The sequence below is a fragment of the Gallinula chloropus genome (assembly GCF_964237585.1).
Source record: "Gallinula chloropus genome assembly, chromosome: 2".
NCBI classification, from domain to species: Eukaryota; Metazoa; Chordata; class Aves; order Gruiformes; family Rallidae; genus Gallinula; species Gallinula chloropus.
In genome coordinates, this window is record NC_140086.1 from 111,260,702 (window position 1) to 111,281,072 (window position 20,371).

A 20,371-nucleotide genomic window follows, 5' to 3' on the forward strand; every position below is an offset into this window, starting at 1 on the left:
GAAAGCATAAGGGGTTAAAGAGTTAAAATGACGCGAGAGACCTGCACACAATAGCTGCCCACCAGTGGAAAATAAAAGCTTTGACTTGCAAAGTCTGTGAAACACGATCAGTAATCTTTCCCAGGCATTTTACAATTGTTTCCTTAGTGCGGAGGACGAGTTTAATCTGGATGTTATAGAAAGGAAAAAAAAACAAAACCCAAAACAACCAAAACAAAAGAGAAACAACAGGAATTTCCCACCAGTCTCCAAGCATCCATACCTCTGCGTTTCCTCTAGTCACTCACTTGCATAGGGCACTCCTCACATTTTCTTCTCTCCCCGTCTCCCAGGATCTGTCCTTCACTGGATGTGAAGCTGTGAAGTGGCCATTCAGGTTCTCATGCCCAGTACAGACCCAGGGCAGAGCCAAATTTCAAGCTCCCCGTTTCATAGATTTCTGTTATACGGTGGAGTACCCTGTACTGGAACAAGCACTTCCCTTGTTGGTATGGAAAGAACATCGTGTTTGTCAATCCACTGAGCCCTGTTAGGATAGAGGAGCGTTGTGTCCTTTACTGAGTACCGAACAACTGGTAAACTTTAGAAACAAATATAAATTTTGCTTCACGTTATCTGGCTGGTTGCTGTTCTGTTGGGGTTTTTCTACCCACAAAAAAAAAAAAAAAAGTGTTTTCAATATAATATACTGAGAAGTGCTTTAAACACAAGATGGGTAGTATTTCCCTTTGTTTTGTTGTGCTGTTTGCTTGAGGTTTTTAAATGTAAATTCCAACATTACAAAAGGGAAATACTGGTTTTATTTAGCACTGCAGCTTAAACATCTGCAAGGTGAAGCTCCTAGCTTTCTGTACACTAGCTGAAGGCATTTGCCATAATTCCTCATGTTTTGATTCTCCCACACATCGATGGGAAAAGGCCCACACGTCACCCTTAAATGAGCCTCAGGTGGAAAGGGGAGTGGACAAGTAGCAGCTGGCTGCTATAAAGATGGTGAGCTGGGGGGTTAGTTAGTTTTTTGCTGGGCTGTAAGTAACGATACCAGCAGCAGCATGGACCTTAATTTTGGGGGGGCTCTAATGGGGTAGGACTAGCTTAACCTTTTTGTGGGGTTTGTTGTTTTGTTTTTTTTTTTTCTTTCTTTTGTGTATTCTTCTCTGCTAAAGGTCAAAATAATTCTGAGAGGTAATGACGGGGGGGAGGGGGAGGGGGAGGGGGAGGGTGTCTTGTAGGCGTTTTAGTGCTTAGAGAGCTGGATCAGCCTGTTCTCGATGGAAACTGAAGAGGGCTCTATTGTTTCTGAAAGCTTTCTGAACCTCTAGGCTGAACTGCATGCTACTCTACAACAGGTCTTGAATTAACTTGTTTTTTCTGTAACTTTGAAGTGCTTAAGTTCTCTAAGGAGTTGTACCCCTGAGTCTTTTGGTCTCTGTAGTCACTATATCTTTTGTGTTATGTTGGTTTCTTTAATTCTTGCTTATAAGCAATATGTGACAGTGATGTATTATTACTTGTATGAGTTGGAATGAACTGAATGTGGTGTATAAATTAACTGAAGAAATATGTAAGTGTGTGAGGGAAGTTTGGTCGTACAAACTCTGTGTAGCTTTGAACTTGAACTTGTGCATCAGGATTTTGGGGGTTCTGTTAATTGAATTTCATCTTAGGAAGCATTGTGTCACTGAAATATTTGGCTAATTATGTTAACTATCATTGTTTTAAGCATGCTATAAAGCATGGATCATGAATTAATAGAGCTCTTTGTGTCACTGCAAGTGCAACCTATGCATTGGTATTGAGAAGCATTTTCTCCATTGACCAGCAAAGATCTGATTGTGGGAAGCCTCCTATAGTGGTGGCTGCTGGTTTGGTTTTGGGTTGTATTTTTGGGGGGTTTTTTTGGGAGGTTGTCTCTTGTATGGGATTTATTTTTTTTGTACTGAACCTTAATTCTTAGTTGGCTGGAATATGACTTATATGGTATGTGTATATACAGCTACATTAAAGGTGATGGTCCTGTTGCTGTAAAACATGCTAGAACTGGCTAGAAGTACAAATACTGAGAGCTGCGTATAAAGGCTTGCTTAGTAAAGGAAAACTAAAATCTTTGACCTGGACAGTAATGTCCACTTTCTACTTATTATTTGGAAAATAGTAGCTTTCTTCAAAAAAGACCTGGTTTTGTTGGGCTGGCAGATGTGTGTCTACTGAATTCTGACAGAGCATAAAAACTGTTAGGTCACACAGTTTAAGTGCTTAATCCCGCTCCTTTATCTCTTTCAGTATTTAAAAAAAAAAACCCAAAATGAATACTGCTTCAACTTCAGAAAATGGATCATATCCCACAAACCATGCAAGACCTTTTTTTTACGCACAGCCAACAGTACAACAGCCTTATCCAAGTTCATGGTACCTCAGTCATGCATACAGCCCGTACTGTGTACCTGCTTCAGGTAAGGTAAATGAGAGCTGTCTGCTGTAGCTTTGCTTGCTAAACTTACTGTGCAAATGTGTGTCTACATTAACAAGTTTACAGAGAGTTTAATTTTGGCTTAATGTAATGCTTTAGTTGTTAAAGATGGAATCTATCAAGTATTAGTTAAATGTGTAGTTTGTGTGCTGCAAAGCATCTGGTTTTAGAAAATGGAAGCTAAGCAAAATATTAAGTAATGGTTACCTTAAAGATACAGCACTCTAGAATATGCCTATCAATTATGATGTGAGTTCAATGTGTGTATTGTATGTATGGATATATATACACACACAGAAGTGATTGTTAAATATGTATTGTAAATGGTATACCTATGTTAACTTCCATCTGGAGTTGCTTCTTTCAAAAATAATGGTGTAGTGTAGTCCATAAAATACCAGAAAAATACAGAGAGCTAGTCAGTATAACTTCCAAGAAATAAAATCAAGCTCTGGCTAAACTGTAGCTGTTCAGATAAGCTGTTTCATAACAAGGGCCTCTATGGGTTTCTGCACCAGACATGCTTCCGAGCATTGACAGGAGGAGTGTTTTACATACCTATGTGTTTGATCTTGTAGCTGTCTCTGTATGCAAGCAGCTATTGTTTCAGAAAGAAGACATACTTTTTTTTTTATCCCAAATGTCTAGGCTTACGAAATGGAAATCCATATTTTCCATTTTATTCTGTTGCGCTCCATGAGTACCCTGGATTTTTTGTTCCACAGCATCCAGTGCATGCAAGAATTAACAGAAGGCCTTATTTTAATGCTCCCTCACCTTCCCCTATGTTTTATCATGCAACAAGATTTAGACATTATAGTACCCATGGAAGAAAAATGGAGACGAAAGAAACACAGACTGATCCTAGACAGCCTGAAAACAAGCAAAAGAAGCATCAAGAGAACCGTACAGAAACGAAAGGTTGTGATGCAGGAAAAATGGCTTGTGTTTCTTCTGGTATAGGTACAGAGACTGAAAGTACTTCAGAGAAACAAGATTCATCTGCATCTTCCATTGTGGTAGACAGAGAGTTTCATAACAAGAGCCCTTCCAGCTCTACACAGTATAGAAATCTTCCTACTGGAAGCTATGCCTTTGAGAAGGAAGAAGTGAGGATAGAATATGGAAATGGCTCTCCAGCTATTCAGCTGTGGAAGTCCTTTAAAGAAACTATCCCTTTGTATGATGTGGCAAGTGGTAAACCAGTCCCAGAGAATATAGTGCAGCGTGACTTATTTTCTGTTAGCTCATGTGAAGGAATGATATATAGCCCTCATGAAGGGGAGAAAATGGTCCCAGGAGCTTCCTTAGATGAGAGAAAACCTGTTCTCCCCTCAAAACAGAGTGTTGAAACTGTGCAAGAAAACGAGGGGCAAAATAATGAAGTGAAGTTGGATGCAGAAAAGCAAGTGAATACAAGTCAATGGGCAAAATCCCCCTCAGGTGAAACCATGGCAGTGCAAATCACAGAGCTGGCAAGAACTGTTAGCATAGATCAACCAGCAGTACGACAGGATGTGGTAGTAGCTAAGAAATCTAGTGCTAAAAAATCTACAGGCTCAAGAACTTCTCAAGAAGAGCCCAGCTTTATTCAGCAAGCAGGACTACTTCCATCTAGTATGGAGGTGAGTGACTTAAGTGTTCAGCAGAAGAAGCTGAATCTAAGCCACAGCATGACCAATGAAAGTCAAACGGATAGAAGTGTTTGGTGTGACGAATCAATTGAGAAATACGTTCCCTCTGACAGCTGGTTGGCTTGTTTGGATGGTGTGGACACAAACTACAACTATGATGTTTGCTTGCCACAACAGAAACACCAAAGTGTACTCAGTCTTTCTTCTGATGACATGTCCTCTAGAGAGGAAGACTCATCAATTGATAATTCCCCAGTGTCTTATTTTGTCCCTGACTATGTGCTTCAGAAAAGCACGTATACTTTCCAGAAAAATACAGAGGGTTTAAAGAAAGAGAAAATTAAAAGTGCTGGGTCACTTAATGAAGATGAAGCAGTAAGAAGGGAGCAGAATGATCAAGATGTCAAAAACTCTTCAACTATGAAGATTAAGGAGGCTTCTAGTAAAGGTAGAAATCTGGGAGCCCTTCCTAGATCTTCTAGTCAGAAAAATACCACTTTTCTCAAGAAAAAAGCAGTTAGGAGTTCATCAGAAGTTGAGGACTCTGATGAATTCTCTGTGAGGGGAGAAGAGGACAATGAAGAAGGATACGATGAAGGAGATGACTTGGATGAAATTGAATATTTCTTTCAAGAAGCAATTCCGTATGGAATCTTGGCGCCTAGTAAAGGATGTTTCTACCAAGTTGGCCAGAGGGTTCTTTGGAGACCACCTAAAAATGTCATACCGGCTCAATTTATTAGCTGTCCTACTCAAGAGAAGACAAAAACTAGGAGTGGGATTGGTGAAAGCATTGGTGTAGTCTACAAGCCAAAGGAGGAAGAACAAGATGAACTTGTATACAGCAACTATGGATGTTATGGAAGAAAGAGGCCTACAGCAAGAAGAGGAGGACTTGAACACCAGAGAATGCTGCGGAAACTCTTGGGAGGTAACCTAATTGCTGAGGACAATTTGCTGTTTAGTAGAACACACAAAGAACACCTAATTACAGGTCAGGTATTTTTTTGAGGCAGAAGGGGTTTGGTGTAACTTTTCACTGATTGCATGAAGATTCTGCATCTTCACAACTAGCACAGAGTTTTGCAGAAACTCTCCTCTCAACTAGATTTGATATGATTAATTGCCACTAATGCCAGAAAGCTAATTAATTTGAACAGCTTAAGGTCATAGGCACTACACATTTACCACTGTTTAGTAACAGCTTGGAAACTCAGGGTTTAAATTTATACAAATATTCTGACTCTTCCATCAGAGACCCATATTAGGTGGGTTAAAAAGAATTAAGTTCACTATAATCTGGTGGCCATACCCTGTGTAACTTCTCTGCAGGAGAGGAGTTAAAGCATTAATTTTCTTTATTGTAGCTGCTGCTTTCTAACAGCAGAACTGTTGTTGTTAACAGTATTTTCATAAATCAGTGTGAACCTGTCTACAGAAGAGCCTTTTATTAAATCAGAGGTAGATATTAGTAGAAATTGGATTAATCTGAACTGAATAAGCAGTTGTCAGTCAGGGATCATAACTTGTTATGTGGGTACTCCTGTAAGTAGCTGATGTTTAATACAGCCTTGTATGCATCTAAAACAGAGATCTACTTCTAAAAGCAGCTTGAGTGTTCTTAAACTACTTTTTTGTACAAAATCTGTAGACTTAAAGCTGCTTGTAATTTTTTGTCAAGGGTGGTCTCTGGAAAACTATGGATTTTAATACTCTTAAAATAAGATTCAGTGTCTAGCTTTGTATTCTCACTTGTCTTGTGGCTAAAACAGTATGTTAACATTAGCAAAACTAAATACTGACCTTGGATCAAATTTCTTTTTAAATTAGGAAGGCTGTTAAGGGAGAACGTGGGGATACCACCTGAAGAGTATTGGATTAGAAGTGGTGCTAAACCCAAATTTACCAGACATGGTAGTCTCTCACCCCTGGTCATGAGCCAGGAACAAGGTACAACTTCCTCAATGTATGGTTTGTTTTTTTTAAGGAATGTTTAGAGGGATGATACAAAACAGCAAGCTTATATCTGGATAAGAACTGAAGATAAACCTAATCCTCACTGCTCTGATATTAGTGAAAAGTCACTGCATCTCTGGGTATATTATGTACTTCTTAAGCCAAAATATGAATAAGGGTGCATTATTGCTACCTTTTTAAAATCAAAAATCAAATAAAATATGGGAAATCAAATGCTTTATGGCCAAGCAAAGCCTTTGGTCATGCAAAGTTGCTACTGCCATAAATTGTATTCTTTACCTGGATAATGCTTTTCTTGAGTGTGTATGCAGTGATAGGTCCTAGTCTTGAGTAGAACATGGAAGAGATCAGGTAGGATAGCTACAAAAGCCAATGTTCAGAGAAACTAGCACAAACCAAGAGTTGCCCTGTGACTGCTAAAGGATGTCTGAGTGCAAATCATCTCCATGTAGTTAAGGAGGTGATGAACAAATAGAAGTTATTTTAACAAAGTATAAGGTTAGAAAGAGATAGGATATATCGTCCTGAAGCAGAACGGGTTTGGGGTTTTTTTACAATCTAAGTCTACTTGGAATTCAGATCTGTTTCTAGGTGCTCTTTCAGAGTTGTTTCTTACTATTACATGCTGTCAGAACTATAGAATTTGCTGTAGTCCAAGTATTACTACTTCCCTGGGTTACGTGCTTCCAAGTATCATGTAATCAGTCTCTCAAGTAACAGTGTGAAGTTATCTTCAGAACAGATTGACTGTTGAGTAATAATGTAAATCAAGGTTCCTGTATTGACAAGCTAGCAGACTATTTTTAGATTGTATTCCTTAGAGTTCTTCTGCATTGTCTTCCTGCTTGACTGTGCTGAGGTTTGAGATTTGCCTCCTGCCTTGCAGGGTTTTTATTCCACACACTTCTTCAAAATGTTGTGGTGTTTTTATGCTAGCCTGCTACAAAAAGCTGAACCCCCTTTATTTTAGCAGCACCTTTCTTAGCTACTTACAAGTCAGAAAAATAATAAAATAGTTCTAAAAATAATTTTTACCTTTAACTTTCAATATACCACTTCCACCTCAAAGTCATAGAGTTGCCATGCTAAGGATGTTTAGCCTATGAGTTTCTTAACCTGCATAGGTTAGAAAAGGAAGAAAAAGCAGGGAGAAACAATCACATTCAGTATTAGGAAGCAGGAATTGGTTTCTTATGGAAGCTGTTCATTCCTCAAAGTAGTAGTAAAACTAAATCCTTCTAATATTGCTTACCTTAGGACTGGTTTCTTAAAATTAATCCTAAAGTGCCCTGCAAGTAAGGGGGTTTGGCTAAACAAGATATGTAATATATGCTAATTTGACTGTGTGCGGTGTGTACATGTGGTATGTAACTTAACATGTCTGAAAAATTGAGTTTTTCAAAGACAATGGGTGAGTTGGGCCACTTGAACAACTATCAGCTAGTCTTGAACACTTGAAAAGTTAACTATAGCTTAGTTACCTAACTCTCACTAATTTTTGTCACATTAACACCTATTGAAGTTATGACCCACAACAAAATGCATCCAGAACTATGGTTAGATGGTGATTAAATATTGTAGACATAAGACTGTTGCTTGACCTAGATAATGCCACTAAAATAGGCACGTAGAGGGAAGGGAGAAAGAGGAATGCTGCAGGCTAGTGAGGGAAAGTAAAGCTGAAGTTTGCTTCAAGACTTGCTTTCAAGAAGTAACACGAGATGTATTTTGCTTTTCAGAGTACCCTCTTTTGGTTAAACCAAAGAAGAAAAGACTAGGCAAGCCACCTTCAAAACGCAGGGACACCAGATGTGAGGTGGAAGAAGCAGCATGGGAGATACCTAAAAGGGGTGTGTGCAAAGGTTGGTATATTGTTACAGGCTACAAAAATGACTGCTAAAAGCAGCTTCATTACTGTGTCAGTAATTAAGCTCTCAGTTTTCACTGGAAGGATAGTGGAAAGTTTGTGAAATAATAGCAAATGTATGCAGGCAAGAGGAGGGAAAATGTTAAACTTTGAACAGTTGTTCAACTTGCTATGAATACTGTTGTAGCTTTTGCCAGGTTATGTTCCTTCTCATTATTTAAGGGAAGGTGGCAGGATGGGGTGGAGATGCTGGGACAGCTGATCCAAACTGACCGAAGGCATATTCCTTACAATATGATGTCATGTTCTGTGTATAACTTGGGGGAGTTGGCCAGGTGGGGGATTGCTGCTCAGAGGTGGGCTGGGAGTCAGTCACTGGGTGCTGAGCAATTGCATTGTGCATCACCTCTTCTGCATATTCTTTACTGTCCTCCTAAACTCTATTTATTTCAATTCATAAGTTTTACTATTTCTCCTCCATCCTGCTGCATGGGAGAGTGAGCAAATGGCTGTGTACTGTTTAGCTGCCTGTCTGGTTAAGCATTTTTTATTATTTTTTTCCCTTTTAGACCGTGGAACAAGGAAGTCCCTCTATAAAAGAAGATAACTGCAAATATTGGGGCGGGGAGCAGGGGGAATGTATCAAGGTTTGCATAAATCCAGTACTCTGTCTTGCATATTTTGTAAGTTACTGTGCATCCTTAAATGTTAAGTAGTACTGTGAAGTCTGAGGACACTGTTAAAATGCAATTAAGTATTTAACACTAAACTCACCTTTTTACAACTTGCACTTCCAGTATTTAAATAATAAATTTAACAGAATTGCACTTTGAGGCTTCTTGTATTCCATTTATCCATGGAAGCAAAAAAGTTTGGATATATACATGCAACAATACTGTCATAGCATACCATTTACTGATGCTCTGTTCTGGAGCTCTGGAATTGTGAATCCTGTCAGTATCATCTCTTCTCATAGTTGTTTTATCCACATGATGTGGTTATAGCTACTGGATTCTCTTGTATCAGCTGGATTTTTTTTGGTTGGATTATTTTTATCAAAATGTAAAGGAATATAGTTAAAGCTCTAGCAAGTCAAGTAGTGACTTGCAATTTCAAGGCAGTACCTCAGTTCATACTCTCTCCAAATGCAAATTTGGACGAAACAGAATGCACTGAGTTGATGTGATGCTTCCCCCCTCCTTTTCCTCTTGAGACTTGATTCCTCCGTGGAGACACTGAGTTGGAGATCTGTTTCACCTTCAAAGTCTGTAAGTTTTTTACAATAGTGGTGTGCCCTGCTCCTTGACTTCTTACTGATATTGTATAGGACAGTTGATATGGTCCTTGGCAGCTCACTACAGAAAAGTCTCTATAGAGCTGAGATGATAGAACTAGGTCTCTACTGAGTTATCTTATGAATAATGGAAATAGAATGATCTAGATGAGGTGGATAGCTCAAAAGTGTGTAAGCTAGCATCATCATGTAAGAACAAATAGGATACTGCCATTCTTGGATGACTCCCACATAAAGTGATAGTGTAAATGAAAAAAGTAGAACTGTAAAAGTAACCTACATGGATAAAGTCAGCATTTCCTTTGACTGCAGTCAAGTTTTGTGCCTACCTATTAGTAGCCTGGCTTGTAACTGAGGTTATGGTGATCCCTTTGAGGTATATTGAAGTTTCCTGATACAGTTGGTGATTGCTCTTTTTGATAGCACTTGCTTTCTTGTGAAAGAGCCACTGTAATTATAGGCTTTACCCCAAGCTGTCAGGGGAGAGGATCCACTTTAACAATGTGGTGCCAAGCTTTTATTTTTCTCTACCCTGATCACTGCAAGAAAATAAGAAATAAAATTCTTCTTTGGGTTTTGTGCAACACAACCTGTTGTACCAGAACATCAAAGAATAAAATGAGGGAGGGAATGCAAGCATGGAGCTTCTCAATGATTTAGAAAATACAGGGCTGCTGCTCTCAGATATTTAATCCAGAAATGTGCCCCTCTTAGAGGGGGATAGATTTCCTTCTGATAGGGAGAATGAGTGGTAAAATCTCTTCAAGACTTTAAGTGATGACTGGAGAATAATTCTTAGTTATAACTGACCTCTTACATAAGGACTGACTACTACTTCTTAAACTTGAGTATAGCTTTGGGATTCAATACTACAGCAATTCTGCTGATACTGAAGTGTTTGGGGTTTTTGCTGCTTGTCTAATAAAGGGATATTCATGAACTTAGAGTTAGGTGGCACTCTTGAGAGATTTTTAGGAATGCCTAATATTTCACATGCCCCCCCCCCGCAAGATTGTTTGTCATTCTTTCACAGGTCTTGTACTAGTCTGTGTGCTTTCTACCAGAGGTAAGAAGCAATATAGGGCCTAGTAATGCTAGCTCTGAAGAATGTCACAGGGAGTAGGAGTGTTTAGACAGCTCTCTAAAAATAAATGGAATTGTAAATAATAGCTTACAAATCTTGTAGTGTAGCCATGCTATGGATCCACCCCAATGCTTAAAGTAGTATGCATAAATGTTCTAGTGTTCAAGAAATAATTCTTGAATAATGTTGTGGGGTCTACTCTACTCTTGATTGTACCAGTCCTGTGACCATAAAACTTAATCCTCTACTTAGTTTTTTTTTTTCTTCACTCAGTAGCATGGTGACTTGTGGACTGCATCTTGAGCCAACTGGTTTAAACTGTACTTAACATTCAGAAAGGCTGTGAAGTACAAACTGAACTTGGAAAAGCTGTGAATTGAAGTGCAGGCTCTTATTCAGCCAGGTAGCTACCCGCACTGATACTTGAGATCTTAATTTGTTACAGATGGACATACGTGTCAGCTTCTGTTACTGCTGAAGCTAGGTTGCCCAGTGATGAGTAACTGCAGCGCTGGCAGTATTATGAGCTTGTAACTGTAGCAGTACTATGCTGCCTTTTGAAGCTTCTGCATGCTTTCTGCAGCAGAACCTAGCCGAGCACAGCTGAAGAACCTATTTGCTGCCTGGCACATCGGTGACAGGCTTTAGAGGCCCCAGAGACTGCCATACTGGGATCTGTGCTTGGACAGACATGCTGTCTGTGACTCAGACTTTCTCAGTTGTTACGTGTAGCTAACTAAAACCTCTGTTGCAAAATGGGTGTGGTGTAATCACTGAAGTAGAGCCAGTGGGTTATGTTGGTTTGCCAGGGTTTAATGCAGTATTTTAATATTCCATTTGTTAGCACCTGGGTGGCATGGAACTTTCCCCTTTACAACATCCTGTTTTCTGCCTTGTGTTTTAAAAGATTAATTACAGGTCTTCACTAAAATCAAATTATGGCAGATGGGAGCCAATGGTGAACCCCCTCTTCTCACCCCCCCCCTCTTATTGCATGCTGCCTGTAGGCATACCAAGGAAAAACAAATGTACTGTTTGAGCATCCTCTTATTCCTGATTCACTGCTGCAATATCACTCAAAAAAAACTATAAGCCCAAGTAATTTCATGGTGAAGAAGACAGATGTCAGTACTTCCAGTGAAATAATCTTTTGACAATTGTTCACATTACTAAGATAACCAGATGAGGAAGCTGAAGACCTGTAGGCAGCACAGCCTCACAAGCTGTGGTGCAGCTGTGTTTCACACTTTAGATTAATGGGACTATACAATTATGCTATTACTATCAGTCAGGCTTCAACGGAACTTCCTAGAGAAGCTGATTTCCATTTGAAAGAAGGCAAGGATTGATAGGGGGGAAAATGTTTCAACAAAACCTGGGAAATAGTCCAATGGTTAAGACTTCATAAATAAGGCTAATCATTCTTCCAAGACTGTAGCTTTCTATCCTGCTTTATGGATTTATTACTACATAGAATAAGCTTTCATTACTGTAAATGGATGTTGGTATTTATCTCTAGTCTATACCTCTCTAAAAGACCTAGAGTCTGTTCAATGCTAATTTTGGTGCTGTTTAAAATGTTAAATGATAAAATGAATCTCTTCTCAGCACTCTAGCACAGGCTGCCAGGCAGCACTACTAGGAATCTTACTCCATTGTGAAACTATTAGAGCCAATTTCAAAATTAAAACTACTTTTTTAGTTCTTTACTGAAACTCAGAAAATCTTTATGGGTTTTGATAGAGACTTACAAAACTGGAAGTGTGGAGAAAATGAATGAGTCAATTGTCCACATGCATCCTATTAAAGAATTAGGCTGTGTGAAATGGAACTAGTAGGGAGCACTAATTAACCTTAATTGACCATGAGTAGAAAAAAAGACAGTGGGTTAAACAGACCTTTCGTCTGGCACACAAGTGATCTGGAATCTTAAAACAAGCTTTCAAATTGCACTTCATAAAGTTAGAGAATGGTCTTTTACACTATTTTTGTTTGGTCACACAATAACCCTTGGTAGGTAAAAGGCGAAGGACTGCATTAACAAGGTATGGCATGACAGACTAATGGGAAAAATGAGTTTGGTTTTACTGAACTAAACTTCAGAATAAGCTTAAATGACAAAAGATGAAGTGACTTAGATTTTGAGGTTAGCTGTGCTTTAGACAAGCTTGAGTGACAACTCTCTTGGAATGCATCAGGTGAACACTGGCTGTCCAATCACCCATGCTCTAAATACATGGATTTTCTGAGCACCAAATGTGGCAAGAAAGAACCATAAACCTCCTCATGCTATTTCAGCTGTTAAATCTTCTGGTGAAAGAGGCAGGACCTTTGAATTTGTTGCTGATGCAGGAATCACTGGTATGTCCCATCACAGGGAAATCTGCTAAATAATCTTGGATAAAACAGGATTCCACATTCAAACTTTAGGAATAATATTCTTTGTGTAAATAGTCCTTGACTACCTTATTTTGACCTAGAACATGCAGTAAATGACTGGCAAGGACTGGGGGTTTAATGTCACTAAATGACTCTGAACATGTAGGAGGGGGAAAGCACATTATAATGTATGCTTTCCTCTGTCCTCTTTTCCAAAGCTCTCAGGAGGGGGGAAAAAAAAAGGCTTAAATGCATTTTAGTCTGTAGCTCCTTGATTTTTAGTATATGAAGTCTGTTAGGACTTCATGTTCAGGGCTTTTTCAATGTAACCATAAGCAGAGAGATTATCTTCCATGTCAGTCCTTCCTGGTCCTTTCAAATCAAATCTATTTTTCTTTTTTCTCTTGGTACTCTGCAATCTGTACCATCTGGGTCCTCAAATCACAGCTTTGTACTGCTGTACCTTGCTGTTTTAAAAGATGTTGTTTCCTCTATTAAAGCTTATAGCTATCTCAATCTTTTTAGCTAAGTCCACCTTCCAAGCTTATTTAAAAAGAAAAGTGTGGTCAGCCCACAAGGCCAATTAAGTACATAGAACTTTCCCTTCCTCCTGCTTACAAGTTCTTTACTACTGTTCTGTGGCTTATGTACATACAGTTGAAACCCATCTTGAAAGACTCACTCATTTATAATCTTGTGGAATAACTCATAAAAACATTATTAAATAATTCTAGTAAACATAAGTTGGGAGTTTACTTCCCCAAGCCTTCTAAAAAGGAAAAAAAAAACCCTCAAATGTATTAAAACAACTGATACTGAAGTGTATCTAGAAGTTAATATTTTTCATTTATAAGATGAACAGCCCCTTTTTAAATAATTAATATCACTCTTTACAATAAAGTTGAACATCATACACTGGGGTCCCACTTCTTGGTTTGGAGAACACTTGAGTATTGCAGAACTGCATGTATTAATGGCAACAACACTGAGATTTTGTAAAACACACAAAAAACATTCAAACAAATCTTGCTGACACTGCAGTTTTCTCTGGAGTAAATCCCCTTGATTACCACTTCCCACCCCCACTCCCCCCTTCAGCAGTGCTCTTTATTTCCCTAGCTGCCAGTACTAGGATAAGTACAAACTCCAGCACACAGGCAGTGTGCAATACAGTACAACCTGCTGCTCATGAGTGCTGTAAGTGAACCATCAGCGCACTGCATGGTGTCAAACTGCAGTCCCATTACAATGAGGCATTGTATGTAATAGAACAACTTCATGGAGAAAAGACACTTCAATAGATGCTCTATGGATTTGTTGGTGATAGCCTGGTAGCCACTGCTTTCTGCTGACAGTCCCATGTGGAAATGCAGAGGCCCCATTTGACCAGAGCCAGCACAGGTTTTACAGTACAAAGATACAGCTGAGAGAGTGTTGTTTAATGCAGCTCTCTCCTTTCTGGCTGCAGCACTGCAAAGGGGCAGAAGAGGACAGTCAGCGTAGGATGCTGTATGCATCTATCTCTCTGTTCTGAGTTTAATAAAGCCCTTTCTGGTGGTTTCTTCCTCGTTCTTTGGATCTTTCCTTGCAGTTCACATGTAGGGATCAATAAGCCTGCAGCAGGTGACTGCTGTCAGTCAGACTCTGACTTCTCATTAGATTTAGATGATTTATGCTTTCTCTTTTTCTTCTTCTTCTTTTCTTTTTTTTTCTTTTCCTTCTTTCTCTTTTTTTTCTTGTGTTTATCCCTACATTCTGAGGAAGTGGAGCTGCTGCTATCATCATCCTCATCACTGTCATCACTATTATCATCATCTGAGGTAGAGTCCTCCAGGAGCTGCTTCAGTTGCTGTATCCTGAGTTTAAAAAAACAAGTGAGTAAGAATCCTTTCTAGCTTTCTTCTACCCATAACAATTCATTCTAGCTTTCATGTTTGCTTTCTAGATTGAGAAATGGAAGCTGCATGCAAAGGGCAGGGGAACGTTTCCTCTTTTGCTGAATTACACCCGTTACAGATTTGACGAGCTGATACAAGCAACCTCTTTTGAGACAAGCAGGCATTCTCAAGAACTTCCCATCCCAGAGGGTATCAAAACCAGACTAGCTTACTGGCCAGTGTTTATTCGTGCAAGATAATGAGGCAATAGCTATCACCAGACCACTGTAAGAAGTTCTACACTTATCCAAACACAGATGCATTTTGGGATTATGATACCATGAAACACATTGCTCTGCTGATAGATGATGTCAGCAAAGCTGATGAATATACTTTACTTTAGGTGCAGAGGTACTATTGATAGGAACTCTTTCTTTGAACTTCAATGGATTACTGACAAATGGGGACAGATTACTTGCTTATTTCATTGCTGTCCTCAGTATCCTCTTCAAGGATTTAAAACAAACAAATAAACCAAAACCAAACACACCTGCAGCAGCAGCACTACTCTATGGGCTACCTATTGTTCATTCATTTTTTTCACCACTGCAGTTCAAATAAAAAAAAAAAAAACAACTTTAAAACATCTGCTGCTTTATGTTCCTCACAAGAGGAATGAGTGCTGAGGACTAGCTCTCTAAATCCAGCCCTTCGTGTCTACTGAAGGCCCTTTGCTGTACCAAGTTTCAGAAGAGATCTCAGTGAATTCAGCAGAAAGAAAAAGAAAAAAACAAAACACACCCTTTTGTTAGGTCTAAAATAAAATTAAACCCAAGTGCCTGAATATTATGGCATAAATTAATGTGATTCCTCTTTAAACTTTGTTTTGGGGAAAAAACAAAGAAGCTAATAGAATTAAAGAGGCAGGGAGTATACTACTGCAATGCGTTAGTCTCTGTCAACACAAAGAAACTGCCATTAAAGAAATATTCTGAGTTGGTAAGGGTAGCTTATATCAAGATTTCTCCTATACGTTAGTATCATGTTAGCAAAATTAAAACCAAATTGAAAATGCAGTTTAGTATAGAAACACACCCACCTCATTTCTTTCTCATGACGTTTATTTTCCCTTATTATGTCATACATTGGATCTTCATGTGCCTTTAAAGGGGAAAACAGAGTCCAATGCTGGTAAAGTATTCATCACTGACTGTTGTATTCTTAAATTAAAAACCAAAACCCAATGCAATGCAATGCAAGAGGCTAGTATCAAAAGATGAAATGCATTTAGCAAGCTTCTAATTCTTAAGTATACAATTAGACTTAACATCCTTCATCTGAATTGTGGTGGGTTTTTTTACTTCAGGAAAAGCTTAACTAGTTACATTACCAATGAAGGAAATTCCCTTAGGTACACTACCTCTCTCCCTCTCTAATCACAGTTAACTAAAAGAACCCTGTACATACACTATAGGAATATCTAGACATAGAAAGAATATTGAAGTTCAGAATAATGAGCTTATAGTGCCCTTATAGCATGTTTTAAAAATTTGGATACAAACACAAAAGAATAGAGGAGCAAGGAATAGAAGACAAATGGGTAATGAAGTTGGAGTTGTCCTAACCTGCTATGTTGCTACCATTACTGGTTCTTAAATATATATAGACTTTTTATTAAACAGGCAATGCAGCAAAAGATTGTTGTGAACAAAGATAGCAAAGAGACTTTGCAGATATTTAAGGCGAGTTCATGGCGTGCAAGAATGCAGCAAAAAGCAGGGTTATCTTTTCTGTTGGAAGATTAAGCAAACAAGTTCAATAGAGAAAAGCTTTCGGGTGCTGAGTGGAGGTGGGAATTATGTCAGCAGCAGAAGAAAGATGTTGAGAATGCACCATGAATGGCGCTGGACTTAGAGCAAGAATTTGATGCAACACAGAAGTCTGAGGAAAAATGAAGAATAGAGGCAATCTGGTCACAGGAGCAGGCTAAAAATACTCTTTGCAGCAGCATTTTGATTGGACAGAGTAAGTCCAGATAGCATTTTTCAAGGATAGAAATGAGGGCAAAAGACATAAATCGCCGAGTGCTTGAAATATAGTTTAACGGGAGACGTTAGAGAGGTCACGCAGAAGGAATCTGCAGGGCTGAGATGCAGCCTCACGTAGCAAGAGATCAGGCTTGTAGGCAATGACTGGATTACAGACCTAGACAACAGGCTTCATGATGTGGCTGTTCACAGTCAGAGTGGAAGGCCTGAAGCAGCTGTAATGTGGGCAGCTCAAGCTTGACTAAACATTTTTTGTTACGTTGACATTTTATCGTAAAAACTTATGCTGTAAAGGTGGACTGAATATAATGGCTGAATCAGGTTCTTGAAGATTTTCAATTTAAATGTAAATATTACTAATTTTCCTCTTGAAGAGTAGATTTTCTGCAAAGTAGTCAAACATCCAACCACATCTGTAGCTTTTTCTTTATTAGGAGATTTTCGGCATCTATATTATACTAGAGACAGAGGAAAAGTCCTTAATAGAGCATCATCTGACAGGCTTTTCACTTGCACTATTATGCATCATCAATATAAAAAAAAACCACAAGCAATGATACTACAGTAGTCGTACTCACCACTCTAAATTGTTCCAATTTCTGATTGCCTTTAATAAAGAATGGGCATTCTTTATCTCCTGTTCTATGTCCATAACGTTTACACCTCCAACCTTTAAAAAAAATAAAAGCAGCACCAGTGAATTGCATCTCTGAGCCAGATCAGAAGAAAAACAGAACAAAACCCCAAACCATATTTGTGTAAAATACTTTAAGTTTGTTAGAATAAATATAGAGCTATACATATTATCTTGACAAGTGTCCATAAAATACAAAGCTATTACAAGTCTTCAAGGTACCGGTTGCTTTGGTATTAGTATGACGCCAATCTACTTGGACTGTGTCATCTATCCACCTGTCATTCTGCCCTCCCCCAGAGTAAACTGATGACTCTATGAAGGTTGAGGGCCATCTGGAATATTTTCAGCCTTACACTGCATGACTTTGACTTCTTTTCCCAAAGGCATCCAAAGCCCTTTTGTCGGGGCATGTGCCAGGAATTCTCGTGCACTCTCATTGCCTGGAACATCAGGAATGCAGTCTTCTGGTTTCGTTTCATTCTCCTACAGAAAAAGATAAAGACCACAAAATCACAGTTGTTGGGTTTTGAGGTTTTTTTAACTTTGTAAACATTAATAGTCCAAGTGTGCAGGCCTTGACTTATTAGAAAACCTATTTTCCCTGGAACATTTCTTTTTCTTGTAACACACAAAGGATCTAAAATACCTGAGCTCTTTAAAAGCATTAAGAATTTTCTTATTCCCTCATGATTGAATTTTCCAGTCTGGACTTTACTACCATATTGATTATTCCCATTTATTTTCCTGCTAACAAGACATAACAATTAAATAGAGCCTTTATAACACAGAGTAGTACTTTTAGGTTAAAAGCACTAGATTATGGCTTAGGTATATACATTTGGCAAAAGTAATGATCATTATGAAAGTATTCTTCGACAAATATTTGAGCATAAGCAATGGAGAATAATCCTGGAAATATATTGCTCAAGCTGAAAATCCGCTTCATTATAAATGACCTCCCTCCATCTGCACTATTAAATAGCACATTAAGTGGGCGTGCTAAGAGGTGATGAAATAACTGATATCATCCTATCTGATTCTGGGCATTTCAGTCTGGATTCACCAAGTCAAAAAGATCAGCTGAGGAACTTGGGAGTTTTTCCCTGGAAGCACCTACTTCTCCCTGTAGTTCACATAGGAAACAGACACTTACATGATAAAAGCCTAAAAGACAGGTTGTGTGAAAGTCCCTTATAATGCTAAAAATTTACTGCAATCTATTTACCAACCTTAATTAGCCCCGGGGGAGGTTTCTCATAGCTGAAAAGCAACAGAAATATCGTTACTCTGCAGCTTAGCACAGACAAATTCACAAAAAGCAGCATTTCAATGGTACAGATTTAAAACCTTCGCCTTAACATTTTACTTTATTGATAATCAAGAGCTACAGCAGAACACAGATACCTGGATGCAAGCAGACTGAAACACAGCATTCGCCCTATCACCACACATGTCTCTTGCAAACATCCTTCAGGTTCATCATATTCTTGCGCGAGAACAACTCGTTTCCATCTCACTGCTTTACGGGGATGCATGGTACCTCCAATTTCACTTCAGTTACCACACATGCACAATACTTTCCTCTTTTTCTGTAGCACCCCTCCCTCAAGATCTCACCGATCCAAATTTCTTTACCCCAGCACTGCTGAACCACAGACAGCTGAAAATACCGTCAGGCTATTCTTTACACCTAGCTTTGTCAGCCAAACCCAGTGTGTAATAATTTCCTTTTCTCTCTGTGTACCAAACCTGAAGGCAGAACCCTGCTGACCGAAGCACCACCTTTCCTGCAGCGTTTCTCTGGAGGTAACAGTGGGCCTAAGGTTTATTAAAACCCAAGTAGCGAGCATGTGTTACACAGAGCACAGCAACGGAGAAAGTGCCTGTGCTTAGAAGTCAAATGCCAAGTCACTACGAAATGATCTCTATAACAACAACTTTATGAGGGCTATTCAATGCAAACGAACAGATGAACCACCTCTGCTCCTAAGCTGCAACTCCCAGACTTCCAGGAACCTGGAAGAGGCCCATTTTTCCCACCAACAAATCGTTACGAAGTCACCGGGCGGTGTTGCCCAGCGGCCCCGCACGGCGCTGCCCTAACGCACCAGCCGGCTGCCCTGCCAAGGCTGCTCCGAGACGCGGAAGGAAGGAACTGAAGCACAGAACTGCTCACACATAAAAACGGGGCATCGCTTTAACAGAGCTAGAGAATGGCCGCTGCAGGATGGGAGCGGACCCCTGCCTTCCCGCGGGGCCAGGGGCAAAATAAAACCAACCCCCAACCTACACCCCAACCCTGCACTGGAAATGAGCCCCAAATGCCGGCGGGGTGGGATCGGAACAGAGCGGGGGACAACCAGGGCGAGCCCGGAGACTGCGAGCCCTCCAACCCTCTGGGCAGGGGCGGGAGCCACGGGCAAGCCTCCCCTCTTCCGCTCCTTACAAGGACTCCAAGTGCTGGAGCTTCTGGAGCTGCTGCGCCTCCTGCCTCTTCCGTTTCCTCTCATGCCGGTCCTGCGCCCTGCCGCCGCTCGCCGCGGACTCCGGGTGGCTCTTGTGCCGCGCCTGGCTGCCCCTCGCTGCGTCTTCCTCCGCCCCCTCTTCCTCCACCTCCTGTCCCATTCGCACCGTGTGGGACATCGGCGCGGCGGGCTAAGCCGCGGGCGGACAGCAAGGCGGCGGCGGCGGCGACGCCCTCTCCCCGCCCTCCACGCTGCGCATTTCGGTTTCACTTCCCCTCCCGGCCAAGCGCGGACTTCCTCCGGCGGCGGTGGCGCGGCCCGGCATGGCAGCGCCCCCTCCGCCTGCCGCCGCGGCTGCCCGCGCCGGGAGCTCCCCTGCTTTTCCCCGCTCCCCCCTCCTTCCACGGGCACGGGTGGGCGTGAGGAGCCGATCCGCTCGGCCCTACCACAGCCCGCCACCGCCTCAGGCAGCCCCGCTGCGGTGAGGCGGCGTGAGGTGGCAGGGCGGCCTCACCGGGCTACCTGTCGCTCACATACCCCCCAGCCCCCCGTGCCCATTCTGGGGACTTAAAACTATGTTGTGCCCTTGTTAGAAATGACAAAGGTCCTAAAAACAGGACTTGAGGCAGACACTCTAGT

The 20,371-nt window shown here is 40.4% G+C and overlaps 1 protein-coding gene across 1 annotated transcript; it reads right to left on the reverse strand.

Moving 5' to 3' along the window:
• Window positions 1–13,812: 13,812 nt before the first annotated feature.
• Window positions 13,813–19,968, reverse strand: RP9 (RP9 pre-mRNA splicing factor). Its single transcript, XM_084279871.1, has 6 exons — window positions 19,714–19,968; window positions 18,497–18,527; window positions 17,621–17,750; window positions 17,209–17,300; window positions 15,682–15,743; window positions 13,813–14,561 (listed from the first exon to the last, which is right to left on the reverse strand). The coding sequence occupies exons 1-6, from the start codon at window positions 19,908–19,910 to the stop codon at window positions 14,339–14,341; spliced, it is 735 nt and encodes a 244-aa protein (XP_084135997.1). The 5' UTR covers window positions 19,911–19,968; the 3' UTR covers window positions 13,813–14,338.
• Window positions 19,969–20,371: the final 403 nt, after the last annotated feature.

Excerpts from the sequence above, each read along its gene's own strand:
- RP9 (XM_084279871.1), bottom strand. The coding sequence starts at position 19,910 with ATGTCCCACACGGTGCGAATGGGACAGGAGGTGGAGGAAGAGGGGGCG. Across the intron at positions 17,751-18,496 it reads CTCCCCCGGGGCTAATTAAG|GAGAATGAAACGAAACCAGA; the intron begins GTTGGTAAATAG and ends CTTTTTCTGTAG. Across the intron at positions 17,301-17,620 it reads AGAAGTCAAAGTCATGCAGT|GTTGGAGGTGTAAACGTTAT; the intron begins GTAAGGCTGAAA and ends TTTTTTTTAAAG.